Source organism: Cutaneotrichosporon oleaginosum, assembly GCF_008065305.1.
Source record: "Cutaneotrichosporon oleaginosum strain ATCC 20508 chromosome Unknown ATCC20508_contig05, whole genome shotgun sequence".
NCBI classification, from domain to species: Eukaryota; Fungi; Basidiomycota; class Tremellomycetes; order Trichosporonales; family Trichosporonaceae; genus Cutaneotrichosporon; species Cutaneotrichosporon oleaginosum.
In genome coordinates this window covers 195,939-223,661 of record NW_027072174.1, presented here as the reverse complement: position 1 = coordinate 223,661, position 27,723 = coordinate 195,939, and the positions used below count along the sequence as shown (strand labels likewise).

Below are 27,723 nucleotides of genomic sequence, written 5' to 3'. Positions count from 1 at the left end.
ATACGCTGAGCTTGGTAGCTCGCGCTGAGCTTGGTAGCTCGCGGCTCATGCGGCATGCGGTAGGCGATTGAAAGCGAGCGCAGAGGCAAGTGGGTTGGCAGCTTCGCGGGTAATCATGGAAGAATGATGGAAATGAAATGTTTGGTTCCATTTTGGGGTGCGGTTTTTGTGATGCGCTGAAATTGCCTCTTTTTTGGGTGTTGCACATCCAACCCGGATTTAGCTCTGGCCTCTCTCTGCTCGTCGTCGTCAGTCGTCGTCGCTGGTCACTCGCAGAGATGCTCAGACGACCTCGCTGTCACTCTCACATAGCTCACATCGCCCAGACACGCCCACTTGCACACTTGCCAGTTGACAGAATATCCATACGATTGAGCGATTTAGTCTGACTGGTGCACAACTCGCTCACTGCGATCGGCACTGGCCAACATCCGCAATCTCACAACACTGACACGGCGCCACCACCACCACCACCACTCTCGTCCCCTCTGTATCTCTGTGCTAGCCGCCCTCCTCCCAATTTGCCGACCCAATCTCTTTGCTCATCTCCTCCTGCATCGCTCACTTGCCCGACGTACCGACGTTTGCAAATGCAAAATGTTGGACCGGCTCGCTATTCTCGACACGCACGCCAGGATGATCTCTTTGAGCCCCCTCCCCCCCCCCCTCTCCACCCTCTTCAGAAGCAGGTATATCTGCACACTTGACGCTCTTCTTCTCACTCACCCACGCTCTCTTTTACTCATCTCCTCCCCCACCTCACTTCCGTAGCCATGGCCCACTTTCAAGATCCAGAGAAGGAAAAGGACGATTCCGACACAATCGCTGCCAACGAGGTCGAGTACAAGACCATGAGGCATGCAGTCACCATCCAAGAGGATGGCCCGGCTCGTGAGCTACGTCTCCGCCGTCAGGTCTCGCAGGTGGACACAGCGTCCCGTGTAGTGGGCGAGTTCCGGTGAGCCACTCAACCCCCTCCATTTAAGATGGGCGTTCGCTGACTGACCCCCAGCACCCTCTCGATCCACATCACCGACTCCCTTGCCACCCCAGCCGTCCAAGCCAAGCGTGATGCAGCCCGCGAGCTCTCCGAGCTCGACTGGCACCGCGTCTCGCTTGAGGAGGCCCTCCAGCGTCTCAACGTGTCTCCCAAGTCTGGCCTCGACATCGACCAGGTCAAGCGCCGCCAGGCCAAGGGCATGAACGAATTAACGCCACCGCCCCGCAATCTCGTCCGCAAGTGGCTCTCTTACGTTTTTGGCGGCTTTGGCTCGATTCTCTTCATCGGTGGTGTGCTCTGCTTCATTGCCTGGCGCCCGCTCGGTGACCCCAACCCCGCCGTAGCCAACCTTGCTCTCGCCGTCATTCTCCTTCTCGTCATCGTGATCCAGACAGCTTTCAACGCTTGGCAAGACTGGAGCACGTCCCGTGTAATGGCTAGCATCACCAACCTGCTCCCCCAGGAAGTCACAGTCGTCCGCGACGGGTGTCCCATGAAAGTGCCTGCCCGCGAGCTCGTCACCGGTGACATTGTCAACATTGGCCTCGGCAACAAGCTTCCCGCCGACGTCCGCTTCCTCTCCACCAATGACTTGAGGTTCGACCGCTCCGTCCTTACTGGCGAGAGCGAGCCGATCCACACGACTCTTGACATGACGGACGAGAACATCCTCGAGTCCAAAAACATCGGCTTGCAGGGCACTTTGTGCGTGGCGGGTAGCGGCACGGGTGTAGTGTTCCAAACCGGTGACGCCACTGTGTTTGGACGCATCGCCAAGCTCTCCTCGCGCGGCGGACCCAGGCAGACGACGTTGGAGAAGGAGATCTACGGCTTCGTTCTCATCATTGTTGGCTTCGCGCTCTCGATCGCCCTCCTCGTCGTCATCCTCTGGGCCGCATGGCTCAACAAACAGCACAAGGGCTTCATCACGCCCGCCACCCTTGTCATCTCCATTGTCTCAGTATGCGTGGCCTTCATCCCCGAGGGTCTGCCCGTGTCCATCACCATCTCGCTCAAGGTCGTCGCCAACGCCCTCGCTCGCCGCAAGGTGCTCTGCAAGACGCTCATGACCGTCGAGACCTTGGGTAGTGTCAGCGTCCTTTGCTCTGATAAGACCGGCACCCTCACGTCGAACATCATGACCGTCACCGACGCCGCAGTTCTCGACACCGAGTTCACGGCTGAGGAGGCCAAGAGCCGCCTCGGGACCGAAAAGGACGACGGACGGCTCACGCAGCTCGCCGCCATCGCCGCGCTTTGCAACGGCGCACGGTTCGAGCCCTCCTCGGACGGCGAGATGCGTGCCAACGGCGACGCGACTGACGCTGCCATCCTTCGCTTTGCCGACTCGCTCCGTCCAGTAAGCTCCGCCAACTCTGACTGGATCGAGGTCCACAAGGCCGCCTTCAACAGCAAGACCAAGTTCATGCTCCGCATCATGCGCGTGTCGTCTTCCGCTTCCTCCCGCCCCGCCCCGATCGCTCCCCACGACGCCTGGGGCAAGGAGTCGCTCATGCTCACCGTCAAGGGTGCCCCCGACGTTCTCCTCAAGCGCTGCACGCACATCGCAACCCCCGCCGGCCCATGCCCCATCACTGAAGATATGCTCGCCCGCCTCACTGCCACCCAGTCGCGTTGGGCCGCCAAGGGCCAGCGTGTGCTTCTCCTCGCCAAGCGTGTCATTTCCACGTCTGATATCGCTGGCATGGCCCTCGACTCGGACGACTTTACCGCTCACGTCAACACCAACCTTAACCAACAGCTCACTGTCGTCGGCCTCGTCGGTCTCGTCGACCCACCGCGCTCAGATATCCCCGAGACCGTCCGCACGCTCCGCGGCGCCGGCATCCGCTTTTTCATGGTCACGGGCGACTTTGCGCTCACCGCCGTAGCCATCGCTGAGCAGTGTGGCATCGTCACTTCGGCCGCGCACATCCACACCGTCGCCAACTTGGACCGCAACATGGAGCTGTCCGCCGTCCCCGCATACAACCCCGACGACGAGGACGCCGCGACGCGCTCCCTCGTCCTCTCCGGCCCCGAGCTCATGGAGATGAACGACTCGCAGTGGGCCCAGGCGTGCGCGTACTCTGAAATCGTGTTTGCCCGCACCACGCCCGACCAGAAGCTGCGCATTGTCCGCGAGTTCCAGGCGCGCGCATGCATCGTCGGCATGACGGGTGACGGTGTCAACGACGCGCCCTCGCTCAAAGCCGCCAACGTCGGCATTGCGATGGGCTCGGGCTCGGACGTCGCCATCGAGGCCGCCGATCTCGTCCTCCTCGACACCTTCTCGTCCATGGTCACGGCGGTGACGTACGGCCGCCTCGTGTTCGACAACTTGAAGAAGACGATTCTGTACCTCCTGCCCGCCGGCTCGTTCTCGGAACTCATGCCCATCCTCCTCAACGTCCTCATCGGTGTGCCGCAGATGCTGAGCTCGATCCAGATGATCATCATCTGCTGCGTACGTCTACTCCCCGCTTCTCGCTGACACCAGCTCACGGACGTGCTCCCCGCCGTGTCGATGTGCTTCGAGAAGCCCGAGGCAGGCCTCCTCACCCGCCGCCCGCGCGACATCAAGCGCGACAAGCTCGTGGACTGGAAGCTGCTGCTGCACGCGTACGGCTTCCTCGGTGTCCTCGAGTCGCTGTGCGCCATGTCCATGTCCTTCTGGTACCTCCAGCGCCGCGGGTTTCCGTTCAGCCGCATCGTGCTCGCGTTCGGCGGCCTGCCGCCCGACCTCGACGCGTCCGTCTTCGCAGAGGAGGTCAACGTCGCGCAGAGCGTCTACTTCTTCACCCTCGTGTTCATGCAGTTCGGCAACCTCCTCGCCACGCGCACACGCCGCCTCTCCATCTTCCAGCACCCGCCGTGGGGCAAGACGGTCAACTGGTGGATCCCGCCCGCCGTCGCGGCCAGTCTCTGCTTCCTCTTCTTCTTCTCCTACCCCCCCTTCTTCCAGAGCGCGCTCCTCACACGCGGCGTGCCCGTCGAGTACATCTTCATCCCCATCCCCTTCGGCCTCGGCCTCCTCTTCCTCGATGAGGTGCGCAAGTTCTGTGTGCGCACGTGGCCGAAGGGCTTCCTTGCCAAGATTGCGTGGTAATCTCCCTCTCTCCATACTCTCCCTATCTTGACACTCTCACGACACGACAGCATACGCTATTAGATCCATACTGGTATAGACAAGCTATAGAAATGTACAGAGTGCTTGTCACGCGTGGGCGAGAATCGAGGCTGCCTGGCAGGGTGGAGGCGCGCGCTCCCCGCGGACAAATGGCGTCTGTCCCATATGCTCGCCTGTCCTGTCGCCAGCCTGATCGCAAGCAACACCAAAGCCCAAAGCGCCGCCCTCCAGATGCTAAGGGTACATTTCCGTCTACAACTGTCTAGACTACATCTACTGCGAGGTTGTCACGGCCGATTCTGACGACTGCGTGTTGCTGCCAAAGTAGTCGCGCTTGGTCGTGTCGGCAGGCTGCACGTCGACCTTTGCGCCCTTCTTCGGCGGCTTGGGCCGGTGCGTGTCCACACTCTCAATGGGGACCGGGAACCGTTCCTCGAGACACCCGTACGCGCGCGGCGAGATGCGGATAAGCGTGTGCAGCGGCACATTGATGTACGGCAGCTGCTCCTGCGACAGCCCCATAAAGTAGGCGTACAGGCAGCGGATGATGGCCTGGTGCCCGATGATCAGGACGTTGTCGGCGCGCTCAAGCTCCATGATCACGGGCTCGAGGCGCACCACCACGTCGCGGTACGACTCGCCGCCGCGGTAGCGGTAGTTGAACTTGTCTTCGTCCCGCGCCTCGTAGTCTTCCGGGTACTTCTCCTCAATCTCCTCGTACGTCATGCCGTCGCAGACGCCGGCGTCGAGCTCGTCCAGCGCCTTCCACTGCTTCTTCTCGCGCGGAAGCAGAGAAGCCGTCTGGATCGTGCGGGTGAGGGTCGACGTCCACACTTCGTACTCGACATCGCCGATGTGCTCCTTCACAAGCCCCGGCAGGGCCTGCATGTACTGCAGTCCGCGCGGAGACAGTTCAGCGTCGCCGCCAATCTTGCCCTGCACGTTGTACATTGACTCGCCATGCTGCCGTCAGCTTTGGCCCAAAACTTCAACTTACCCTGGACAGGTAGATCGAGCGCGGCTTGAGGTGGAGGTTCATAAGGTAGAACGCCATGCGCGACTGCAAGTATCCCTCGATGCGATTGATCGTCACACGGCTTCCGACATTGAGGATACGGCAGTACGAGATGTCCGGCTCGGATACAGTCTGGTACACGCGCTCGTAAGCCTCGATGCGCTTGCGGAAGTCGGCAATAGCCTCCTCTCTGGACATGCCCGCGTAGTCCGGGTCACCCGACGACGCCTTGAGGGCAATGTTTGTTGCGATCACATCCGGGTCATCACACACCGACTCGAGGAACATGAGCTGTAGGCCGGGCTCGCGCGCAATGCGGTCCCTGATCCTTGCTCTGCGCTCGTACGTGCTGTTGGTGGCGTCTGCGTGTCAGTGCGCTCACACACGTGGGTGCTTTCCGCACCACCCAGCACTCACCCATGATACCAACGTTGCCCTCCTTCTTCAGCCACGAGATAAGGCTCTCCAGCGACTCCTCAGCTAGCCGCTCGCGCGCGGCTTTGGCGTCCGCGTTGCTATCCGAGAAGAACGTAGCAGAGTGGTCTGCCTTGTTACCTCCACTACAGGTTAGCCCCTCCCCGCACGGACAAGGAATGTCCACAACTAAAACGCACAGTTTAGCACTCTCACGAGCCTTGGACCGCCGGAGCTGCCCCACATTGAACACCTCCACGTTGTACTCGAGCCACTGGACGTCAGATCACCGGTGCAAAAATAACGCACTCGCAGGTAGCGCATCATCTTGTTGGAGAGGTACGATTTGCCACGAGCAGGAAGGCCGACCTAGGGTCAGTGGGGTCCCATTGTGTGGACGAACCATTGCGACGACAATCTTGGCCTCGGAGTAATCTGGCTTCTCAACTGATTGTGAGCGGCAGGCGCGGGGCAATCGAGTTGGGGCCTTATTACTCACCGACACCGCCTATGCCCGACACCGAAGGTGCGCGCTTGAGGCCGTCGCTCGAGTCGCGACTCTGGCGAATGACCTTGGTGCTGTCGTCGAGCTGTCTCAGGCTGGTGGTGTCAACTAGACCATATGAGCGGGACATACAGGTCGGTCTGGGCTCCAAAGTGCGGCGTAGCGGGGGGCGAATAGAAACGCTTCTCGGACACGCTAGCAGGCATCAAACCAACCTGCGACGCGCGTCTGGAGGCAGGGTTGGAGGCGCTCGCGCTCTCGGGCGGAGAGGTCACAGGTGTCGGTGGGTGGCTGAGACGCAGCTCGTCGATCTTGCTGATGGCTTCGGCAAGGGCGTCATGCCCTTCCGCTCCGAGTGCCGGCACCGACAGAATCTCGGGGACCGGTGGGGCTGAAAGGGGAGGTACAGGTGCAGAGATCTTGGTGGTAAGAGGTTTGAGAATGGGCGACTTGGCGACGGGTGAGCGAGATACGGGGGAGCGGGTGCCAGGTGACTTGGAGAGGGGCGACTGGGTGCCAGATGTCGCCATGGGCACGGAGCCCGCGTTTGTCCTTGGGACTTGAGGTGGTGGCATGCCACTCATAACGATGTGTTTGTCTTGATGGGTGTTGATGAGATGAGATGTTGATGAAGAAAACAAGCGATGTGATGGGAGCGCGCAAGCGAGAGGGGATGTGAGAGAGAGCGAGTGATGTGATGAGCAAGGGCGGGACTAACCCCCCGCTTTGTGACGACAACGACTGGGATTTGTTGACTCGGCCCGATTACAAGCTATAAGAGTAATTAGTAATTATAGTAGTATTTGCAGTCATTACATTTGAGGAGTATTACCCCCACGTGGGAATCGGGCCCCACAGTCACTAACCCGCACTCACTCCGGATGACGTGACTTTGTTGTTGTTGCTCTTCCTTCTTCCTCAGCTCGCTCTCATCCATCCCATCTCAACACGATGAGCTCGTACATGAGCAGCTCATTTCCCGCAAGCGGCTTCAACTCGCAGTGGGATATTGACGTCGGCTACGATGACGATGTCATTGACCAGAGCGAGGTGAGTGAGCAACACCCATCTCAACGTCAAGCTCCTCGGCTGAGCACTCACCTTCCCTCGCTGACATCCAGTATCAGTATGCCGCCCGCGATCATATCCTTTTCTGTATCGACGCGTCACAGTCGATGCAGACGCCCGCCCCCGATGACAAGAACGAGGCGGGAGTCATTCGTGGCAAGAGTCCCCTGCACCAGGCTCTTGACGCCGTGGTCAAGATCGAGCGCACGAAAGTCATAACCGGCCCAAGTGACAGCGTCGGCGTGCTGCTTTACAACATTGACGTGAGCTGTGTTACCGGTTCAGTGACTGATGGCAGTCTGCAAAGGCACCTCCTTCAGGAAACGGAAGCGTGCGCGATGGCACATACGTTGTGCAGCCGTTGCGAACCATCAGCGCTGAAGAGATCAAGCGGCTCATCAAACTTCTTGAGCGGGCTAATGACGAGTATGCCGAGCAAGAAGACGGCGATGCGCCCACCGTTGAGCCCACTGTTCTGCGCGAGAACTTCCCGCCTGTCGCATTGAAGGACGAGCTTAATACCGCTGGGGTGTTCCAAGCGTGCATGTACCTCTTCCGCGACGCGTAAATTTTGATCATCCTACCAACGCTGACAACAGTGGCAACCGCGTAACTGGTAACAAGCGCGTCTTCCTTATCACCGACCAAGATGAGCCGCCTGGAGCGGAAGTCAATCGCTCCCCAGCCCGCACAGTCTTCACCGTGGGCAGGGCACCGCGATCCGGAAGCTGACCTCAGGACATGACCGCCTATGGTGTGTCGATCAACACTTTCTTCATCAACCGTCCTGGCCACTTGTTCAATGCGAACACTTTTTGGAATGTCAGTAGAGATGTCGATAGGGAGCTAATGAACAGGACATCCTCCAGCGCCCAGAGACACTTGAGGGCTCGTCCTCCTCTGACGGGATGGAGGATCTGACAGACCTCATTTCAGAGCTTGTCGTCCGCCAGGCACCGAAGCGCAAGCAGTTCTCCATTCCACTGAAGTTTGGGGGGCGAGATGGGGACATTGAGATTGGCGTTGCTGGGTAGGTCATTACCTCATTCGCACACTCACCACCTCAGATATGCCTTAATATCAGAGCAGAAGAAAGGCACTTCCAAAATGGTTCGCATGCGAGGGCGCACGGTTGAGGAGGTTCAGACAAGGACGATATATACATCTGCCGTGAGCTTCGCGCTTTACCTTCGCTAATGCACAGGAAACTGGTGGAGATCTCCTACCTGACCAACTCACGTCCGCATTCGAGTTCGGCGCGGAAGCTAAAATCGAGAACATGCTCGAACGGGACGCTTGGGAACAGGGCCAAGAGGAGGATAGAGACGAGGACGGGGATCTGCGCATGGATGGCGCCTCCGGCGAAGACAGCGGGGAACCAAAACTTGTTGCGAAGACCCGAGTGAGTCATGTACTGCGGCGCTCGCTTACAACTAGCTCAAGTTTACGGACGAGCAAATCCGCAGCTATAAAACGCTCGATATTGAACCCCCTCGTAAGATGACCGACTGCCACCTAGCTTATCTTTGAAATCAAAATATTAGGCTTCCAATCGCCCGAACATCTCGTGATGACTGACAATATCAAGCACTCGTACTTCATCTATCCGGACGAGTCGGTGAGCTAATTCTCGCGCCTCGCAACTCACCCCAGACCTACACAGGCAGTACACGCGCTTTCACGGCTCTTCTGAGGTCTTGCATCAAGCTCGACCGCCACGCACTGGCTTTGTGCCGCTTCCGCGCGAGCAGTTCTCCGGAATTTGCAGTCCTTGTTCCTCAGGAGGAGACCATCAACAAGAAGGAAGGTGGACAGGAGGACCCACCAGGCTTTCATGTAGTCATTTTGCCCTTTGTAGACGATATCCGCGACCCACCTAAGAAGATGACCTACAACTTGACAGGTGCGTTTGCTGGCCGCACCTTGCTGACCCCAGCGACCGATGAAGAGACCAAGGCCATGGAGCGGCTCATGCGGCGCCTCCGCTTCAAGTCGGGCAAGTATGTCTCAGACGTTTACCCAAATCCAGGTGAGCAGAGAACAACAGTTTCTAGCTCACATTAGCCCTTCAGTACCACCAGAAACAGTTACAAGCGCTGGCGTTCGATGAGGACTTCGATACCGAGGAGTTCGATGACAAAGCGCTGCCCAAGTACCTGGGCATCCACAAGGCCGCGGGCCAGCTCATGAAGGACTGGAAGAAACTGATTGATGATGACGAGCGTGCGGTAGAGACTGCGCTCAACCCTCCCTCTAAGCGACACGTTGTGGCGGTGAGTTGGCACGGCGGAATCACAAGTTGACGCGCAGATTGACCCTGCCGACCTCCAAGATATCCCAGGTGCCTACCGCAATGGGACGCTGGAAAAGGTTTGTTGTATCTTGTGTCTGATTACTGACGACAGCTCAAGGTGCAGGAGCTGCGTGATTATGCCAAAGCCAATGGTGAGTCGGTGGTGCACGCCATGTCTGCAGTCATTGACGTGTCAGGAATCAGCCTGTCGGGTCTCACGAGGAAGGCCGACATCATCGATGCCATTACGGATCATCTAGCGCAGGATACAGGGGCGAAGAAGTCGAAGCACTACTAGGACAATGTTGTACTGATGTACTTATATCTGCAAGTCAGAGCGGTAGAATGGCTCGGTAGGCTGAGGAGGCACAAACGTGCTGAGTGAATCCGGGCTGTTGAGCGGATTTCCCGCGCTTGATCCAGTAATGTATGGCTAGCGCGTACGGGCTTTCACCAAGCACTCACCATTAGAGGAGGCATGGGAGGCATGGGAGTCATGGGTGGCATGGGTGGGATGCTACAAGCAGGTCGATACCACCTTCCCTCATTCTTGACCTTGCACTCTAAGCCATCGTCGATCTGCTTCCTCACTCCTCATCATCTCTCTCATTCACATCTGTCACTACTCCTTCTTCTCACTTTTCCACGTTTTGATCACCTCTCTTGCTCCATCGATCCTTCAGCCTCTCTTGTTGCTCCCACCTCTCTCGATCAAACGGTTACTCTTTGCAGTACCCCACTCAGTTCCGTCGGTATCCTCACGCTTCTCCTCATCCTACCACTGGCAACTAAGTAACGTATTCTCATTTGAACACCTCCTTCCCTCAACTACTCTCCGCTATCGGCGTCATCGAACAGGCAAGTGTGACGAGACTCACGGCGGTGATGCAGAGTAACTCGGACATGAGTCATAACAGTCACCTGTAAGCCCCCTTTCTCTTCAATCAATCTAACAAAAGTACACCTGCCTCTTCCAACATGCGGACCCGCCCCAGAGCGTGCAAGGCCTGCAGGGAAGCGAAGGGCCGTCGCGAGTGGCCTCAGAGGGACATACCATGTGAACGATGTGCCAAGACGAACACAACATAGTACGGAGACACCGACTCGGTCCGTCCACTGACGACAGCAACACACCTCCTGCTGTTAGCGAAGTTCCGCCACGACCCAGACGAATCAGGTTCTACTTCGGGGATGGTAAGGGCGGCAACAACCCCAACACCGCCAACGGCTCCACTGGCATGAGCGGTGCAGCACCCGTCAACTCGAATTCCGATTTCAAGAACGACGACGCCAACCTGGACGGAGGAGCATCAGTCGACCCTCACAGCCAGAGAAGGGGCGACGAAATAACCGAGGAAGCATCAGTCCACACGCTCGGCATCGCCAACACCATGTCCTTTTCCCGGCTTTCCGGGACTGCGCTAAGATCTCACCAGATGTGGTGTACTGTGCGCAACATTGTTCACCATCGTCGCCTAGGCAAGCCGCCTTCTGAGGCTTTGATAGTCGTGTTCGGAATTGACAGCATTCACGGTTATAGTGCTGCACGTCATCTCCGTCACGAAAACTGGATGGTCCAGGGGGTTTTCTTAATTGACAACTCGTTTGTTCGCGGTAAGTACACAGTGCAACTTCGTCACTCCTACGAGGCCATCACTGAGTAATATCAGGAACAAACTGGTTGCGCAGCACATTTCTGACGCTAGACCTACGATCTCAAGGCATTTCCGTCTTCACGTCACGAGAGTTCGAGAAAAATGATCATCAACTTGCTCCTCACCTGTACGGAGCCTTTATTGGGCCGGAGTGGCCGCCTCCAGCCGAGAAACCTTACGATAAGTCATCGCTCTTTCTTCTCCTCAAGCTTCGTAGCCGCGGAGTCAAGCACGTGATATATTGTATCTCGGAATCATTGCGCTCCTCGTCGCCAGAGCAGCATCGGAAGAAAAGGAAATTTGCTGCCAATTGCACGGCGGAGGGCATACCTCTCACTCAACTTCTCCTCGGTTTAAGCTATCACGACGTCATTCAAGACCTCGATAAAACGACTCAGCCTTGGAGCTTCTCGCGGCAGCACTCACCAAGCGATCCTTATTTGCCGTACTTCGCTCCGGAGCAAACGGGCTGCTGGGCGACATCCGTTTTTGACATGCCCCACCTGATCGGACAAGATGTACATGCCGTGGGCGAGAGGCTATGCCGCGCCAACATCATCGCAGACCTCTTGAAATTGCAAGCAAACAACCCCAACAATGACGTTGAAATGCTTAGTGCAGAGGGTTTGAGCACCGGTCAGCAGACGAAGCCGGCCAGCAGCACTGACGACTTAGAGATAAGGGGCACTGTCGACTATAACAAATGTGCCCGTGTGCATCATGCCTGGGAGTTCTACGAATGGTTCACCCTCTGGGATACAACAAATGACAAAGCCGCGACCGCCAAGCGCCAGATCGACCTTGTAGAACTTCAAGTCTCCATTCTGGGTTAGAGAAGGTTTTCATCATGAGCGCGCACAGTGTGCACCCTCTCCACTCCTCCTCAAGAGTCCCCGATTACTGTCTTCCGCTGTGATGAGCTGTCCTCTTGGAAAGTCTAATGTGGTATGCTCCTCTCTCGACCTTTCTTGCCCCGAGAATGCCGAACACACTAGAGCCCCTCTGGTTCTTTGTCATTTTACCTGACTCGTGACCGGCAGTTGTGCTTCTCTGCTTGCGTGACACTGCTGAGTGATGGAGGTGGAGTCTGTATTAACGATACTTGGAGGCACTATGAGTCTTGCATGGCTTGATTGCGCATATCAGGAAGCACGACGAGCTCTGGGATCTGTGATGCCTACTAATACATGATGCCAGTCTATCTTGCTGCCCTATGTTCCAGTGAATATCTGTTCTACGTCATACCCAGGCGGATCTTCTCAGCCGCAAGCTCCTGCTCGCGCGCGCGGATTTCGGCCTTGGCAAGCTGCGAAGCTTGTTGTTTTGATGGCTGGTGATACAAAACTGCGTGTCAGCGCCATAATTAGGGAGGAGGTCTGGTCATTACCGACCTGGTAAGAGGTGGCCACGTTTCTGAAGCGCGCCTTCGCACTGCGCGGCCTCCCTCATCCCCCTCTTGCTCATTCACTCACCGACAATATACCGCTCCATGAGGTGGAAACCGTTCAGATGGTTGATGGCTTCCTTGGCGTCATCAGGGCTCTCGAACACAACATAAGCCGTGCCCTTGGTCTTGAGATCGGAAGATGTGCCCACGCGCACCTGTCGGATCGGGCCGTACTTTCCAAAGAGGTCATACAGGTCCGCGCCGGTGATGTTGAAGTTGCTGGAGTCAGCTCAGCAGGGTGCCCGAAGCTCACAGATTCTTGATACTAACGTCAGCTGGACCCTTATACAAGCAGCATACTCACAATAGCGTGCGCGCCGTGAGTGGATCGCGTGGTGCTTGAGACATGGCGGCAGTGGTGGAAGTTGTCAACAAGCAACTTGAGATCGATTGCCGGTCGTTGGGTGGCAAGTGGAGGAGACACAGGATAAAGTGCTAGAAACGCGTGAAGGAATATTCCACGTGTTCCGGTCAATCCTCAAGTGATTCCCTAAAGATTTCGAGATTGGCGAACCATCTCACCATCCATCCACCCAAAATGGCCACCGTCGTCACCCTCCCCCTCACCCTCTCCGCCGCTCCCTCGGGCTACAAGAAGCCCTCGCCCGGCAAGGCTTCCAAGCCCGTCGAGCGCCAGGTCTACCCCGCCGGCCCGAGCTACATCTCCTACGCGCGCCGCGAGGTGCTCCAGCTCTCATTTGAGCAGGACGACGAGGCGACCTCCTCTGCCCGTGCCGCGGCCGCTGCCAAGGCCAAGGCCGGCCAGGCCGAGGTTCTTTTCCCCGGTCTCGGTGAGGAGGAGGAGGACGCGGCACTCCTCGCGTCCGACCCCAAGGAGTGGAAGAAGCAGGACCACTACGCTGTCCTTGGCCTTGGGCATCTCCGCTACAAGGCTACTGACGAGCACATCAAGGTTGCCCGTGAGTTTGTGCTGGAACATGTACGCTCGCGGAGGACGAGAGGTGTCATACTCCCTCTTTGAGCTGTAGCTCGCCTTACTTTCCCCCGTTACCGTCGATATCTCGCTGACATCAGACCGCCGCAAGGTGTTGCGTCACCACCCCGACAAGAAGGCGGACCACGACGACGGCTTCTTTAAGTGCATCCAGAAGGCGCACGAGACCCTCACCAACAAGGAGAGACGCCGCCAGTTCGACTCGGTCGACTGGAACATCGCCGACGAGGTGCCCAACCCCAAGAATGTCCCTGCCGACAAGTACTGCGAGGTGTTTGGCCCCATTTTCGTGCGCGAGGGCCGTTTCTCGAACGACCAGCCGGTGGCCGAGTTTGGCGGACCCGACGCGTCCAAAGCACAGGTTGAGGGCTTCTACGACTTCTGGTACAACTTTGACTCGTGGCGCTCGTTCGAATGGCACGACAAGGAGGCCAACGAGGGCTCGGACAGCCGTGACGAGAAGCGCTACACCGAGAAGAAGAACAAGGCCGAGCGCCAGCGCCTGAAGAAGGAGGACAACACCCGTCTCCGTGAGCTTGTCGACTCGGTGCTTGCCAACGACCCCCGCATCAAGCGCATCAAGGAGGAGGAGAAGGCTGCGCGCCTGGCCAAGAAGAAGGGTGGTGCCCCCCAGCAGGGCAAGCAGACCAAGCTGTCGCCCGCCGAGGCCAAGAAGGCCGCCGACGCCAAGCGCAAGGAGGAGGAGGAGAAGAAGAAGGCCGACGCCGCCGCCAACGCCGTGTCCAAGGCCGACCGTGAGGCGGCCAAGAAGGCCAAGGAGGCCGCGCGCAAGAACCTCAAAAAGTGGAAGAAGGCCATTGCCGCTGTCATCGCCTCGTCCAACTACTTCCAGGAGGGGAGCGCGTCGGCCGCCGTCGTCGAGAAGCAGCTCGGCGAGCTCGACGCATACTGCGAGCTTGCCGAGCCCGAGGCCGTCAAGGACCTCAAGGAGAAGATCGAGAAGGCTGGCGCTGGTGCTGGCGCCAAGGACGTGCTCAAGGCTAAGGTTGCTGAGCTCGGTGACAAGGGCGCTGGCAAGTTCACCGAGTTCGCTTAAGCGACCGGCGTAGAGTGTAGTAGAGGGCCGCAGTGTCGCGTCTCAATAGTACTAGATGTTATTGCTTGCATCTTTGTCTTTGGTTAGGGACAGAGAGGCATGCCACCAAAGAACTCCTGTCATTGATCCTCTTAGGATGAATGCTGCACAGCGCAGCGCGACCTGCATGCATAAGCACCACCACCGTACAAAGTTGTCTATCGGCGCCTTGCCTCTAACTCCCTGTTCATCTATGGTTCGTCAATCCGCCTACGCGATCGAACCAAGAAAGCCCACCTTCTCAACACCCTCGACCAGCTGATCAACGTTTCCAAGCCACTTGCCGAGCTGCTGTCAGCGTCCACATTCGGATTGGCTATTTGCAGAGCAGCCACCGCCACTCTGCAAGAGCAAACAGCACAACAACTCCACTCTGCGGACTCACCTCGTCCTTCTTCTCTGCGACGGATCGCACACGACACCCGTCCTCGCCTACAGCACCAGAGGGGACTCTGCGGCTCGGGGCGAGTGGCGCTGGCGATGAAGGAGGCAGTGCGCCCTTCGTCAGCTCAGCTGGGAAGCCCTTGGAGCGCTGGAACGCAGGCGTCGACGAGGACGACCGCGACGGGCCAGGAGTACCGGGCGCGGTGCTGGGCGCCCGCGAGACGGGTGGGGGGCGGACCATTTCTCCCGGCGTTGTACTCTGCGCGAGCGGCGATTTGGAGTGTCGGCTGCCCCGACGTGCCACGAGCGCCGGGTCTGTATCGAGGCTGTGCTGGGTTGTCGCCTTGGGTTTGGAGAGCAGCGACGAGGAAGCGGACGGCTTGGCGGAGGAGGTCGGCATAGCGGACTTGGCGGGCGAAGCGACGTTGCCGCCAGAGGATGATGACGTGCGTGATACTCCCGAACTAGGCGCGCGCGAGGAGCGAGACGAGCTTCTCGAGACCGCAGCAGAGGGCGGCACCGCACTCGCGGACATGCTCGGGCGGTGTCCGGCCCTCTTGGTGGGCACAATGGTTGCACTCGATGCGCTTGAGCCCGTTGACGCTTGGCTGAACTCTGAGCTGGCACTCGAGACTCTGTCGGCCATCTTGCGCTGCGCCGCTAGCCACGCCGCAGAGTCACGCTTCGTCAGACTCCCATCATCTTCGTCGCTGCTGCGCGGTGATGGAGGAACCGGGGCGAGCGATGTACCGCTAGTGTTGGCAGGCACTTCGCGCTCAAAGCGGTGCGCTGATGGTGTTTGGAAGCCGAGCGTTGGCTTTGGCGGCTTACGTGGCGTCTGAGGAATGAAGGGGAGGTCAGTGTCACGAGGTGTCTCCGTTCCAGAGCGGCTGGGCGCCCGCCCGTTGTCTGCAACAAACGACTGCGGCTCTGGCGTCTGGAAGCGGCTGACGTCCACCGCCGACGCAGGCGGCTCAGCAGGTGCTGGCAGCTTTGACTCCTCCGCTCCATCTTCAGGCTGAAGATAGAAGTAGAGGAATTCACATGCCTTCATCCTGTCTGTCAGTGAAACGCCTTTCCTCTGCTCACTTGACGTCCTTCTGGACGTTGCTGCCGCGGAGCACGCGTGTGACGGCCTCGAGCCCGGACAACTCCTCGAACATTCGCGCATTCTGTGGCGCGTCGACCAGAATGCAAAACAACAGATCCAGAAGCAGATACACCGTCGGCTTCTTGCCCTCAGGTGCGAGCTGTGTCCGAAGTAGCAGGATGAGGTCGACGAACATCTGTTGTGAGCCTCGGCGCGTGTATCCGTTGAGGGGACATACCTCCATGGTCCATCTCTGTCCCGCAGCAGCTTTACATGACTTGGACAGCAAGCAAAGACCTTGAAGGACGTTGACAGCCACATCGATTTCAGGACTCAAATGATGAGCCAAGTCGTCCCCAGTGGCGAGGGAGGTGCCCGCCCCGCGCTTTGCTAGAGATGCCGTGTGACGGCCCAGTAAGACAAGGATAGGTTCGTGACCTAAGATCAGTTACTAATCGTGCGCGTCTCTTCGGCTTACTTTTGAGTGAGATCAGATCTTGAACAGGCATCCCATTCCCAGAGTGAGCGGCGACAAGCGTCGCCTCAAGCTGCCGGAGGGCGTGTAATCGTCGGCGAGTCGAGGAGCGGAGACTCCTAAGCTGGTGTTAGCTGAAGCCCATAAATAAGGCTCACAACATCGACAACGGGTGCGAGCGAGTCGGCGGACTGCAGGGGGTCGACATGCGGGAGGGTGCTAATCCTGCTCCTGCTTCGGTTACGAGGGGGAGGCTGGTCTGCCATGGCGGCAAGGGCCGAGGAGGACTGGGACTTGCGGTGGCCACGACGTTCCTGCCGCGCTCCTGGAGTGTCCATGACTGGTGCGCAAATGTAGAGTGTGAAGAGGAGGCTCTGATGGGAGGAGTAGTAGATGCAATGTTGATGTAGGAGGGCACAACAGGAAGACAGTCACGTTCCGATCTGATGTTTACGTTAGATTTGCTTCCGTTCATGTTGGTGGAGGTGTCCCTCCCTGGGTGGCGTTTGACGCGTCCATGCATTCACACTCTCTCCCTATCGCCACTCTGTCCGACTGTGTTGTTCAATGTGCTTATGCGCACCGTGCCCGCGCACGAGCGTGCACTTCTGCGCGCGGTGACAACGACCTTCTGCCGAGTGACGTGTTGGAGAATCGCCCGAGTCACACCGTGACGCCAGGTCGACAACAGGGGGGGCGGGACTGACTCGCCTCGCAGGGTGGCCATTGACCACAGCGATGCAGACAAGTGGCAATTACTTTCGCAACACCGGCAATCGTGCCGAAGGCAGGTGAAACTGTCAGTGAGGCGACGTCAAGACTTGCCGGAATCAGAATGCTCAGCGGGGTTTGCCGTGCTCTGCCTAAGACTTAGCCTTGGACTTGGCCCTCGGACTCTCTACAGTCTCAGACTGGCAGCGCCGCCACTTCCACACCACTTCGGGTCGGCAATGGCCAACCCGGTCCATCTGCCCGTCTCCACCACGCTCGCAACCCGGCGGAGTCAGAGTGCCACATGCCCAAGGGATTTCCCCCTGTTGGGATGGACACGACCTGAGCGTGACTCGCATCCTACTGCGATGGCGTTCATCAAGATTCATAAAGGTAAAGCTACAGTAGAGGGAGAGCCGTCGACGCCGGCTGGTCCCGTTGAAATCGCGAAGAAATTCCTCGTCTACTTCTGAACTCATCGGCTGCGTCTTGTCATTAGAATTTCTGCAAGTTAGCCAAGCCATAACCCGCTACTGACAGAAAAGACCACAGAAGCGTCTCCGGCGCACAACGACGGGAGCGGGGCGAGCGCGGGGAGCGAAAAGGCCGCGCATTCCACGACGACCGGGAGCGGGGGCGTGGAGGGGGCGGTTGAGGAGTCCGGCGGCGCCACCTGTGCGTGGTGCGGGCGCGCGGCGGCGGAACATGCCACCGAGGCCGGCGCGGGCGGTTGGGTGGGCGTGGGCGCGTCTGCCGAACATTATTGCGTTGGTGTGTGGTGAGAAGAAGTGGTGAATGGGGAGATGTGTTGGAGGTCCACTAAGGTGCTGATGGATTGTTGTCAGGCCATATGCATCTTCGATGGCTATAAGTAGTGTTGTAGCGGTGCTGATGACCTTAGGAGAAGATCTGCTGGTTCTGATGATGTTGCGAGTGGCAAGAGGCGGTGACGTCGATGACGACAGTGATGGCGGTCACCAGTGCGAAGCAGTTGGTGTGACGGACGCGGTGAGCAGTGCCAAGCCTTCGGAGCAGTGTGGAGCACGTGGAGCGTCACGGACTCGGCGAACTGCACCGATGCATAGCGACGGCATTGCGGAGCAACTGCACGACGAGGACAAAAGGTGTTTGGGGGTCATGCTGAACCTGATGAGGTCATTGTGGAATGTTTTGTTCATGTCAACACCATGTCGTCCGATACAGCCAGCACGCGGCCAAGCGCTTTGAGGAGGTTGAGCGCGCTGACGGGGTTGCTCTCTCGGGCATCCGGGTAGCTGACCCGCTGTGTCATGGAGCCGTTGGGCGACGCGATGCTTCGCCACCTCGTCAGCGACTACTCGTCCACCCGTTCACTCGTCACATTTGGTCAACTTATCGCGCCTCACTAGCACTACAACGGTGATATCTGCTCCCTTCAAGATTGGGGCTTGACGCCCTGCTTCTCGAGCGCTTCACGGCGCGTGAGCGAGTTCGGGTCGAGATACGGCTTCTCGCCGAGGGATAGGCCACGCGTGCCCTCGCGCACATTGTTGTCGAGGTCAAACGTCGCCGTGTGGAACGTGCAGCGGTTGTCCCAAATGGCGACCGAGTGCGGCTCCCAGCGGAAGCGGACCTGAATGTCCTGGTTGTCGCTGATGTGGTTGAAGAGGAACTCGAGGAGCTGGTCGCTCTCGTACGGCGTAAGCTCGACAATGCGCTGCGTGAACTCGCGGTTCACAAACAGCCCCTTCCACCCCGTGATAGGGTGGGTCCTCACGACGGGGTGCACGGCCTCGAGCGCCTGCCCGACGTTCTCGGGGGAGCCGCGGTTCTCGCGGAACTCCGGGATACCAAACTTGCGCGCGAGCTGGATGAAGCCCACGCCCTTGTGGAGGGCGGTGAGACCCTCCAGGAACTTGCGCATGGGCGGCGAGAGGCGGTCAAACGCGTCGTATGCGGAAGCCCACAGCGTGTCGCCGCCAGTCTCGGGAACAGTACGGATGGTGAGGCAGGCATAGTCGGAGGGCACGGGCTCGTAGGTGATGTCGCTGTGCCACGAGAGCTTGCCGACACGGCGGAGGAGCATCGTGCTCTGGTCGCGCTTGAATTTCTCGCCGAACACATAGTTGTTTGAGATGCGGGCTACCTCGTCGCCCTCCTTCTGCCCCGGCGCCGTGCACGGGTTCACGTGAAGGCCGGAGGTCTCGGGCTTGCCGCCGAGCAAGCCGAGGGCGTGGACGAGCTTGAGCTGCTCGTCGGTGCTGATGTCGGCGTCGCGGAAGAATACTACGCCGCGCTCTGAGACCAGACGGCCGAGGGCGCGGAGGGACGCGGGGTCGTCCAGGATGTCGCGGAGCGCGAGGATCGGCTTTCCACTCTTATCGCGGTAGTCGCCTGCGGCGCGGAACTCAGTACCGATGCCGGGCGTGTTGTTGAAGTGCGCGAAAGACCGGAGGTCAACCACGGGTGCTTGGGGGCCGGCCGCAGCCTTGAGAGCGGCGACGTCGAGGCGGGGAGGCTCGTTGATAGCGGCGGGCGCCATTGTGCGTGCTGAGGGCGATGCAGATGCCAGCGCGCTGGGGGTGTGGTCAGTCTGTCCCGTCAACGCCACCTTATATCTCGTATGGATCGCGCTGATCACCGATGGCGCCCAGTGCTGGTTTCACGAATACAATAAACGAATGGCGTTAGCATATTGCAGAGTAGGTTGCCGGTGCGTGAACAGCTGATCAGATGCATCAGAATGAGGGATGGGCTTGGCCATAGGCACATCGCTGATCGCCGATGCCACACGTCTGCCTGGGTGGTGTTGCCCACCTCACGATAACGCAGCATGAAACTACTAAGCCATACTTTCCGGCTTCCGCCGTTCGTAGCCGAGTGGCAGTCGGCCAATTCCCAAATCTTACAGCCCCGTGGCATGTCCGCACGCCCAGGTGCAGCGGAACAACATAGGTTTGGAGCGGAACGGAGGGATATGGGGTTACTTTCTGGAATGACATGAGCGCTCTCGATGTCCCGGCGCCCGCTAGGTGCAAGTGATCAGTCAGGCTATCATCTCATCAGCATGCCTCTCACCTGTCGCTCATTTGAATGGCAATACCGACACCCGTGTCAATTTCGCCTTGCGATCTTGCGATAGTCAGCGTGTGCCGGAGAGGGCTATCACGATTTGAGGTGAAGGACATGTACCTGTTGATGTGCTACCTCAAAAGAGCTTGAAGCAGACTCATGGGTACTACCCGTCACTGGAATACATCCGGTCGTTGGCGAGCCGAAAATGAAGAAATCTCCGTCAAGACCGTGCGCGTCGGGAGGGCACGCGGATGGCAGCCTGTTCGGGAACGGTCGAGGCTGTTCAGATGCTCGCACGAGCGCGTACAGAGTCCTATGCAAGGTCCGGAAGATCGGGAGATCCAGGCGGCAGAAGCCGGGCGCGCACCGCCTTCGAGTCTAGCTCGATTTGCTGTTCACGCCAGGATCCGCGACGGACAAGGCAGGGCACGCCCCGACGTGTCGCCCTCGCTCAAATCAGAGTCCTGGCATCCAACATTAAAGTACAACGAACTAGTGGTCACGAGAGATGGCGCGCCCGAAATCAACGGAGCGACGGTCACGGGAGCGCGAGCGCTCACGACTACGACTGCGAGAGAGCACGAGGTCACCGTCGCCAACAAGCGACGCATACTGTCCTCTCTTTCCAGCAGCCTCACGCTTATCCAATGTCTTCTTGACCTTGCGCTCGGGGCGCACGACAACGACGGGGATGGGCGAATGTGAAACGGCAAAGCGCGATATGCTGCCCATGCCGGGAGCTGCGAAAGCCTTAGACCAGTTGGCAAGCCGCGAGCGCTGGCCCTTGGTTCCCACGATGAGGGCTGGTGTGAGCATTCGTGTCTTGAGAAGAGAAGGTGGTTAAAGTTATAACCAGCAGCCCCGGCGACAGCCCGCTCCGTGCACGAGAACTAGAAGCTGCCGTCCTTGGAGTAATGACTGCCACTGGCACACCGCGTGACTTACAATCGGGGCGGTAAAGCGCGATCATCTTGAGTATCATGTCGGGGACGGGCCCGACGACGATCTCAACAATAGCGGAGATCTCCCGTTAGCCCCCCGCTGCACCATAAGCTCACCTTACGCCCAAACTCCTCGTCGTTCTTGTGCAACACCGTTTGGAGAAGGGTTTGCGCTTCATCACGCAGCTCCTCGTGCGCGCTCTCGGTGTGGCGTTCTGTAATGAGTCATTGCACTGGCAGGAAGCCGTGCCTCGCACTAACCTGATTCGGACATGTCCTTGACGCGCATAGCAATCACCTCGTCGCCATCCTCGACGAGCTCGCTCATAAGCCAGTCGAGTGCGTCCTCGCCGGACTCGTCGGGGCTCACTGCCACGAGGAATACGCGAGTGTTGCGGGAGCGCTTGTAACCTTCGCTCTTGGCCTGCGTGATGTTAGCGCCAAGCAGGCTACGGGGTGGCCCGATGCACTGAGTGTGGCAGGTAATCAACCAGGGCGTGGGACCGTGCGGGCCGATCACGCGCTTGTGCGGCGAGATTGAGACAAGGCCGCAACACCCCGCCGCTTGCAGTTTGCAGCCTTGGCCGGTTGCGTGCTTCTTGTAGCCACCAACGCAATCAACTTACCTGAGCGGTAAACGTGAACAGTGTGTCCGGAAGGTCGTCAAAGGTTTCAAACGCCACTTTCTTGCGGTACTTGCCGCCGTCGATGCTTGTGCTGCCCGTGTGGGTGCGCGGAAAGCCGGCGCCGCTGCTCCACCCGGACGAGCCCGGTGGCCCCGATATGGAGGTGCGGGGTGTGTGCGTCGTGCTAAGAATGCCGGCGGGCGGGTTGGGTGAGGTGGGCGAGAAGGAGGACGAGCTGGCAGAGTGTGGTGGGGCGTCGGCCAGCTTGATGTGCGGAAGGGCAGTATTGGAGCTCGCCGCGTCGTCACTCATGCGGAGGACTGGGCGGATGGCGGGGGGTGGTGTGTTGCTCATATCGATGGGTGTCGTTGTGCGCGTTGAGGGGGGAGATGAGTGAGATGAAGCGAGATGGATGGGATGTGATGAGAGTCGAGGAGAGTTGATGAGAGGAGTCAAGATGTATCGCCAGATCGAGAGGAGAGGTGTTGGTGACGCGGTGACGCCTCCAGGGCAACCGAGCAAGCGGGACAATGAAATGCCCCTCACCGTAGCTAAGTGGAGGGATCCAACAAACTACCTATGACATCGGCCCGCCCGCCACCTCGGTACTCCGCCCGCTCGCTCTGACATTTGTTGACAACAACAACAAACCCACAATGTCCACCCCGGCAGGAGCTGCCGCACATTCCATGCCCGCCGGGGAATCATCGCTCCCGTCAGCCTCTGCTGCACCCCTCTGCACTTCCTGCGCCTACCCAGTTCCCCACGTCTACACCACCTACTCGAGTCGCTCAAACATCCGACTCAGCGTTTGCGTGAGTCTAGGCCGCCCCAGCCGGTCAGTGCGTGGGATGCAATCCAGGCTTGTCGAGAAAAGATGTTCTATTCCTTGCAGATCGCCCACCTGATGCGGGACATGCCGGCGGGCCTGATGTGGTGGGACGAGTGCAGCACTGCACTGCCTTGGACTCCGCGGGCGAGAGAAGCGTTGCGCTGTGACACGGGCGCCGGCCTGGTCTGGCCTGCTGGCCGAGGGCTTATTGCACAGCACGGAGCTCCGTTAACTGTAGCCCCGCTGCAACTCTTTCGTCGACCCACTCATCGAAGCGCCTCCACTCTTGTTAGTGCTCGATCTCGTTCTCCTAAAGCCTCGCGTTTTCCTGCACCTCCTGTACAATCGGGGGAGCCCGCCACTCGACGCACGGGACGCCTCTACCTTGCCGCCCACGCACAAGAGTGACGGGTACGACCGGGCCGCTGGCCTGCGTGCCGATCTCCTCCGCCTTGGGGCGGCCACACTCGCTGCCGACGTGGCGGTGCGCTTCGCCGACCGGCCGATGCTGAGCATTCTGCGACTTGCACTCGTTGCAGCCATTGAACTAGCTGCTCAGCTTTTCACCTCCACGGCCGCGGCACTTGTCATCCTTCGGCTCCACGGTTGGTACCCGCCAACGAGCAAGGGTGTCGGCGATGGTCGGCGTGACGGCTTCCTCCCTATCCTTGTCCCGCTCGTGCTGCTGTACACGGCGCTACTTCCTCTCGTCCTCCGTCTTGTGCTGAGGATATGGTACATGCCGACGTTCACTGAGCCCGCTCTCAGCTTCACCGGACTCCTGACTGCACATGTGCCTGGCATTGCTGCAGAGTTTGAGAATCTCGCCCACGCATGGGGTCATACAGACCGAGTGTGGGCCGGCACGCGGCTGCTCGGTGGGATGAGTGCTGGCTTTGGGCTGCGTGTGCTACTCCCCACTCGGCCATGGGAGACCGTGAGCATCGTGCTGGCGGGGTGGACGGTCGCCCTAGGCGCTGCGAGACTGTGCGAGATGATAGGATTGTAGCGTCGCACATAGAGCACGTCATTAATTTCAATGTTGTACATATATGCAGAGAGTCCATCATCACCGATACTCGACGTCTCCGCCCCACCTTGCTGCTTGCATCAAGTGGGACATGTGGCGACAGAGATAACTGGGCCCGCGCATCTTCCGATCGGCTCTCATCGGCATGGAGTCTGGTCCGGAGGACGATCGGAACGAGTACGGCCTCCACTTCAAAACCAAGTCGATCTCCTTCCTCCGCTCCTCTCATCTCGTCTGACCTCCCATATCATGCGCGCTGTCGTCCAGAAAGTCGTGAACGCTAGTGTAGCCGGTAAGTTATTGGAAGATTGAGTAGTTGAACTAACGGCAGTCGATGGCAAGACCATCTCGCAAATCGGGCGTGGTCTTATGATCCTTGTGGGCATTAGCCGCGGTGAGTCGCGACGGTCAGGAGCGGCATGGAGTCGGCGGGCGGGAGGCGTGCGCAGGAAAATGAGGCGTAGTATTCTGGTATGCTGGGGAGGCGAGGCAGACATCGAGCCTGTACAAGAGAGAGAAAGATGGGGGCCGGTAGCAAGAGATAGCGAGTCCGCAGCTGACACCAGATGACACAAACGAGGATCGCGACTGGATCATCAAGAAGGTCCTGGCGGCCAAGTTGTGGGACGGCGAGGACGCATGGCGCAAGAGCGTGACGGAGATCGAAGGCGAGGTGCTGTGCGGTTAGTTTCGCCGAGAAGCTGTCTGGATTTCGGTGGCTCGTCTACGCGGATCGGTCGCCAGACCTTCGTCCCGCTTACGTGCCGGGCCTGGAGCTAACTCCAGTCTCGCAGTTCACGCTCTTCGCAAACTTCAAGGGCGCGCGGCCAGGTGAGGCCACAACACCGTGGAGGCTAACAGCAGACTTCCATGACTCGATGTCGACACTGCCTGGTAAAGCGATGTACACGTCCTTCCTCGAGCAAATCGGGTCGGCGTACCGCCCCGACCGGATCAAGGGTGAGTGGAGTCGCAGCTTAGGAGAGATGAGACGGGGAACAGGAGTATAGTGTGGGATGGAGAGAACGAGACGCCGGCGAAGAGATTGAGGGTTGCACAGCTGACCCCAGACGGCCAGTTTGGAGCCATGATGGCTGTGTCCCTCACCAATGACGGTCCTGTGACGATCATCTTTGATAGCAAGGATCGACAGGGCTCGAGACGGAGCGCGCCAGGCTCGGGTGCTTCAACACCACGTGGACAGCCGCAGCCGCCGCCCAAAGGGAGCGCCGAGGCCGAGGAGATCGCGAAGGCCAAGATTGCGGCCAAGAAGGCGAAGAAGAAGGAGTGGGAGGAGCGCAAGGCGCGAGGCGAGATCCCAGGTAAAGGAGCGTTTGCTCGCGGCGAGATTCCAGTCGCAAAGAAGGGAGAGACAGTGGCCGACAAGGTCAAAGAGCTGTCTCTGAATGGCGCGGAGTAGTGATATGGGCGTTTGCATGGTTGTTCTCATTCAGCGCCCGGTATGCTCTGGGTTGCAGCGCAAACGCTGTAGTTCAAGAATACCTCATTTAGCACCGAGCGCACACCTTCTTGCTGAGCCAGATCCATACTCACGCCCCCAAAGACCATCGCGTCATCCACCCTGCGGGCATCTCATTCCTGACTGCCACTGACGTCTCCGGAGGCCGCATTCGTCACGGCAAGCCGTACGACTGATGTGCAGACAATACCGTCCACCAAAGCGCTCAACATGCATGCGCGCATGGGAACAAGCGCGTCTGTTGTCCGAGGAGACGCATACTCTGATTAAAGCTGCGCAAAGCCGAGTCTCATTGTCTTCCCTCACCTGGGCACGCATTACCTGTAACCAACCCCTCGCCGCCTTCAACTCACCGCCACCGCAATTACTGCCACCGACGACATTCGAACCCCGACACGCTCGGTTTCGGCCGGTCTCGCGAGGCCGACGCCACGGCACGCACGCCGCCACCGCCACCCAATCGATCGCCTAATCTCCAAATTTCGTTCTCACGATCACCGGATCGCTGGCCGCATCTCACCTCGACGACTCTCATAAGGCGTACGCGAGATTGCCGCCGCGTTCTTTCTCTTCATTCCCCTCTTCTCACCTCCCAAACTCATCTACACGCATCTGATTCACCATGCGCGGACGTCGTGGAGGCTTTGGCGGATCCAGGGGCGGCTTTGGCGGCGGACGTCACGGTGGCGGCTTCGGCGGTCCTGGTCCTCGTCCAGGAGGTTTCGGCGGACGGCCAAGTGGCGGCTATGGTGGAGGTCGTCCAGGTGGTGGTCGCCCCAGTCATGGACCCAGTCCTGGATACGGCCCACGCCCAGGTGGCCCCAGCTACTCTCACGCAAGTGGGCCCCCAAGTCATGGCTACGGTCGTCCTGCCGGCCCGCCGCCCGGCCACCGCCCAGGCGGTCGCCCGCCCAGCTTCGGAGGACGCCCACCGCCCCGTCCCATGCCTCCACCCCGGATGCGCCGCCCGATGTTCGGTTTCTGGCCTTTCTGGCGCCCCCGCGCCGTTGTGGTACCCGTTGCACCGGCAGTGGTTGTTGTGCGCCGCCGCCGGTTCTGTGGCTTGTTTTGTGAGTTGAGCAATCGAAAATGGAGCTAACTGGCAGAGTCGCGGAGATGCGGAAAGGCATGGCGGACGATATGCAGTTGCAGTGTTCAATTGAGATACATCACTTACCCGGAGGACAGAATTGGTGTAATGAGGATCAACCGTCGGTAGCCGATGATCTACGCCCCACGATTGTCTCACTTGAATAGATCTAAGCCAACATGCTGTTTGGCCCATTGAAACACCTCTTCGACTATTCAAACGCGCACACCAATCCTCTCGCCCGTCCTCGCGTACACAAATCTTCCGCTGAAACTCACTCCTCATGTCGCAGACACTTTTGTCGGGCTTACTGACTTTCCACTCCGCACACATGAGAGATATAACCTACTGCCTGACCTCCCAGTCGACAATGTCCCCTCTCTCATCCTCCCCCACTGGCAGCACTGCCACTACCAACAGCTCCACCCGCACAACTCCAACCCTCACATACGAGATCCACGGCTTGCGCCCGCGCTCCATCTCACGCACATACTTCGATCGCCCCCCATCGACTTCCCATCTCCACCGCACACAGAGTCACCAATCCTCGCGATCCCACACATACAGGCGCTCCTCCTCTGTCCCACTTCCGTACTGGGCCATTCCTCAGACCACAACCACACCCCACTGCTACCCACTCCACCTCAGGCGCACGATGAGTCACGGCGGCATCCACGGCGGCCTTAACCCCCCCACCGGCGTCCACAACGGTCGAAGCCCGCACAGCGACAGCCACGGAAACCTGAGCCCACACAGCGCCACCCTCAGCCCATATATCAACGGCGCCAGGAATGCGTCCCGCGCAAGCATCAGCAGCACGTACAGCGTCTACTCGCACGCCAGCTACCACGTCACAACGCACGCACGCCCCAGCTACAGTGGTCCTACAGACTATTTCTACCACGCCGTCGGGACTAGCGGGCCCCCACACTTGCTCGCGCAACACACCGACTCGGGGAGTTCCGCCACCAACGAGACCACCGGCATCATCACGCACCCCCGGCGCAGGTGGTGGCAGCGGGTGTGGCCCCGGGCGCGCGCGGTCTCGCCGTCCACGCAGGAGGGTGGGCAAGGGTTGAAACAGCGGCGGCGCAGGCTCCTCCGCATGTTCTGTAAGTATTCAGTACGGTCGTGGCTAACGTGCAGAGCGTCGAGACATACATTCAGGCAGGGCTAGATTGCTAGATTCGGGCGCATAGATAGATCCTTTGTACATGGATCCTGCATACACACACATAGGGTGAAGCACACATCTTACAACCATGGGAGAGTGAGGACTGTGCTCGTTGTGAGGCAGCCGGAGTGTAATTCCGAGCCAACAGTGCGATGCTGAACTTGACGTGATCTCTGGCAAAATACCTCTATCTACTAAACTTATTATCGGCGACAAGTCATCGCAATCCTCCACGTCAGGGAGCTCAGCACGAGCGAG

At 59.0% G+C, this 27,723-nt stretch overlaps 13 protein-coding genes across 13 annotated transcripts; 8 read left to right on the top strand and 5 right to left on the bottom strand.

The window, feature by feature from the left end:
- Window positions 1-773: 773 nt before the first annotated feature.
- Window positions 774-4,109, top strand: COLE_05603 (uncharacterized protein; the record flags this gene model as incomplete). The annotated part of the gene is made up of 3 exons (XM_018425487.1): window positions 774-958; window positions 1,013-3,467; window positions 3,501-4,109. The coding sequence occupies 3 exons, from the start codon at window positions 774-776 to the stop codon at window positions 4,107-4,109; spliced, it is 3,249 nt and encodes a 1,082-aa protein (XP_018277498.1).
- Window positions 4,110-4,403: 294 nt separating this feature from the next.
- Window positions 4,404-6,648, bottom strand: COLE_05602 (uncharacterized protein; the record flags this gene model as incomplete). Its single annotated transcript, XM_018423682.2, has 8 exons — window positions 4,404-5,093; window positions 5,128-5,507; window positions 5,563-5,705; window positions 5,760-5,833; window positions 5,869-5,928; window positions 5,963-6,006; window positions 6,059-6,159; window positions 6,197-6,648. 8 exons carry the CDS (start codon window positions 6,646-6,648, stop codon window positions 4,404-4,406), a joined length of 1,944 nt encoding a protein of 647 aa, XP_018277497.1.
- Window positions 6,649-7,027: 379 nt separating this feature from the next.
- Window positions 7,028-9,723, top strand: COLE_05601 (uncharacterized protein; the record flags this gene model as incomplete). The annotated part of the gene is made up of 16 exons (XM_018425486.1): window positions 7,028-7,114; window positions 7,186-7,395; window positions 7,431-7,696; window positions 7,732-7,834; window positions 7,871-7,954; window positions 7,990-8,162; window positions 8,200-8,302; window positions 8,337-8,534; window positions 8,570-8,627; window positions 8,677-8,750; window positions 8,786-9,035; window positions 9,069-9,161; window positions 9,197-9,405; window positions 9,443-9,502; window positions 9,538-9,577; window positions 9,623-9,723. 16 exons carry the CDS (start codon window positions 7,028-7,030, stop codon window positions 9,721-9,723), a joined length of 2,109 nt encoding a protein of 702 aa, XP_018277496.1.
- Window positions 9,724-12,314: 2,591 nt separating this feature from the next.
- Window positions 12,315-12,875, bottom strand: COLE_05600 (uncharacterized protein; the record flags this gene model as incomplete). The annotated part of the gene is made up of 3 exons (XM_065626424.1): window positions 12,315-12,424; window positions 12,553-12,758; window positions 12,832-12,875. 3 exons carry the CDS (start codon window positions 12,873-12,875, stop codon window positions 12,315-12,317), a joined length of 360 nt encoding a protein of 119 aa, XP_065482235.1.
- Window positions 12,876-13,065: 190 nt separating this feature from the next.
- Window positions 13,066-14,539, top strand: COLE_05599 (uncharacterized protein; the record flags this gene model as incomplete). Its single annotated transcript, XM_018425806.2, has 2 exons — window positions 13,066-13,447; window positions 13,563-14,539. The coding sequence occupies 2 exons, from the start codon at window positions 13,066-13,068 to the stop codon at window positions 14,537-14,539; spliced, it is 1,359 nt and encodes a 452-aa protein (XP_018277494.1).
- A 249-nt stretch (window positions 14,540-14,788) lies between these two features.
- On the bottom strand, window positions 14,789-16,865 carry COLE_05598 (uncharacterized protein; the record flags this gene model as incomplete). The annotated part of the gene is made up of 6 exons (XM_018423681.2): window positions 14,789-14,866; window positions 14,964-16,017; window positions 16,052-16,248; window positions 16,291-16,490; window positions 16,531-16,651; window positions 16,686-16,865. The coding sequence occupies 6 exons, from the start codon at window positions 16,863-16,865 to the stop codon at window positions 14,789-14,791; spliced, it is 1,830 nt and encodes a 609-aa protein (XP_018277493.1).
- Window positions 16,866-18,652: 1,787 nt separating this feature from the next.
- COLE_05597 (uncharacterized protein) lies at window positions 18,653-19,759 on the bottom strand (the record flags this gene model as incomplete). The annotated part of the gene is made up of 2 exons (XM_065626423.1): window positions 18,653-19,569; window positions 19,600-19,759. The coding sequence occupies 2 exons, from the start codon at window positions 19,757-19,759 to the stop codon at window positions 18,653-18,655; spliced, it is 1,077 nt and encodes a 358-aa protein (XP_065482234.1).
- A 1,025-nt stretch (window positions 19,760-20,784) lies between these two features.
- On the bottom strand, window positions 20,785-22,213 carry COLE_05596 (uncharacterized protein; the record flags this gene model as incomplete). Its single annotated transcript, XM_018420915.2, has 5 exons — window positions 20,785-21,095; window positions 21,238-21,316; window positions 21,351-21,448; window positions 21,495-21,657; window positions 21,860-22,213. The coding sequence occupies 5 exons, from the start codon at window positions 22,211-22,213 to the stop codon at window positions 20,785-20,787; spliced, it is 1,005 nt and encodes a 334-aa protein (XP_018277491.1).
- Window positions 22,214-22,515: 302 nt separating this feature from the next.
- On the top strand, window positions 22,516-23,700 carry COLE_05595 (uncharacterized protein; the record flags this gene model as incomplete). Its single annotated transcript, XM_018423679.2, has 2 exons — window positions 22,516-22,674; window positions 22,930-23,700. 2 exons carry the CDS (start codon window positions 22,516-22,518, stop codon window positions 23,698-23,700), a joined length of 930 nt encoding a protein of 309 aa, XP_018277490.1.
- Window positions 23,701-23,970: 270 nt separating this feature from the next.
- Window positions 23,971-25,141, top strand: COLE_05594 (uncharacterized protein; the record flags this gene model as incomplete). Its single annotated transcript, XM_018423678.2, has 6 exons — window positions 23,971-24,013; window positions 24,053-24,115; window positions 24,288-24,404; window positions 24,508-24,552; window positions 24,586-24,681; window positions 24,792-25,141. 6 exons carry the CDS (start codon window positions 23,971-23,973, stop codon window positions 25,139-25,141), a joined length of 714 nt encoding a protein of 237 aa, XP_018277489.1.
- Window positions 25,142-25,376: 235 nt separating this feature from the next.
- Window positions 25,377-25,673, top strand: COLE_05593 (uncharacterized protein; the record flags this gene model as incomplete). Its single annotated transcript, XM_018419465.2, has 1 exon — window positions 25,377-25,673. One exon carries the CDS (start codon window positions 25,377-25,379, stop codon window positions 25,671-25,673), a length of 297 nt encoding a protein of 98 aa, XP_018277488.1.
- A 150-nt stretch (window positions 25,674-25,823) lies between these two features.
- Window positions 25,824-26,364, top strand: COLE_05592 (uncharacterized protein; the record flags this gene model as incomplete). The annotated part of the gene is made up of 3 exons (XM_065626422.1): window positions 25,824-26,052; window positions 26,141-26,271; window positions 26,308-26,364. The coding sequence occupies 3 exons, from the start codon at window positions 25,824-25,826 to the stop codon at window positions 26,362-26,364; spliced, it is 417 nt and encodes a 138-aa protein (XP_065482233.1).
- A 582-nt stretch (window positions 26,365-26,946) lies between these two features.
- COLE_05591 (uncharacterized protein) lies at window positions 26,947-27,468 on the top strand (the record flags this gene model as incomplete). The annotated part of the gene is made up of 1 exon (XM_018425485.2): window positions 26,947-27,468. The coding sequence occupies one exon, from the start codon at window positions 26,947-26,949 to the stop codon at window positions 27,466-27,468; it is 522 nt and encodes a 173-aa protein (XP_018277486.2).
- Window positions 27,469-27,723: the final 255 nt, after the last annotated feature.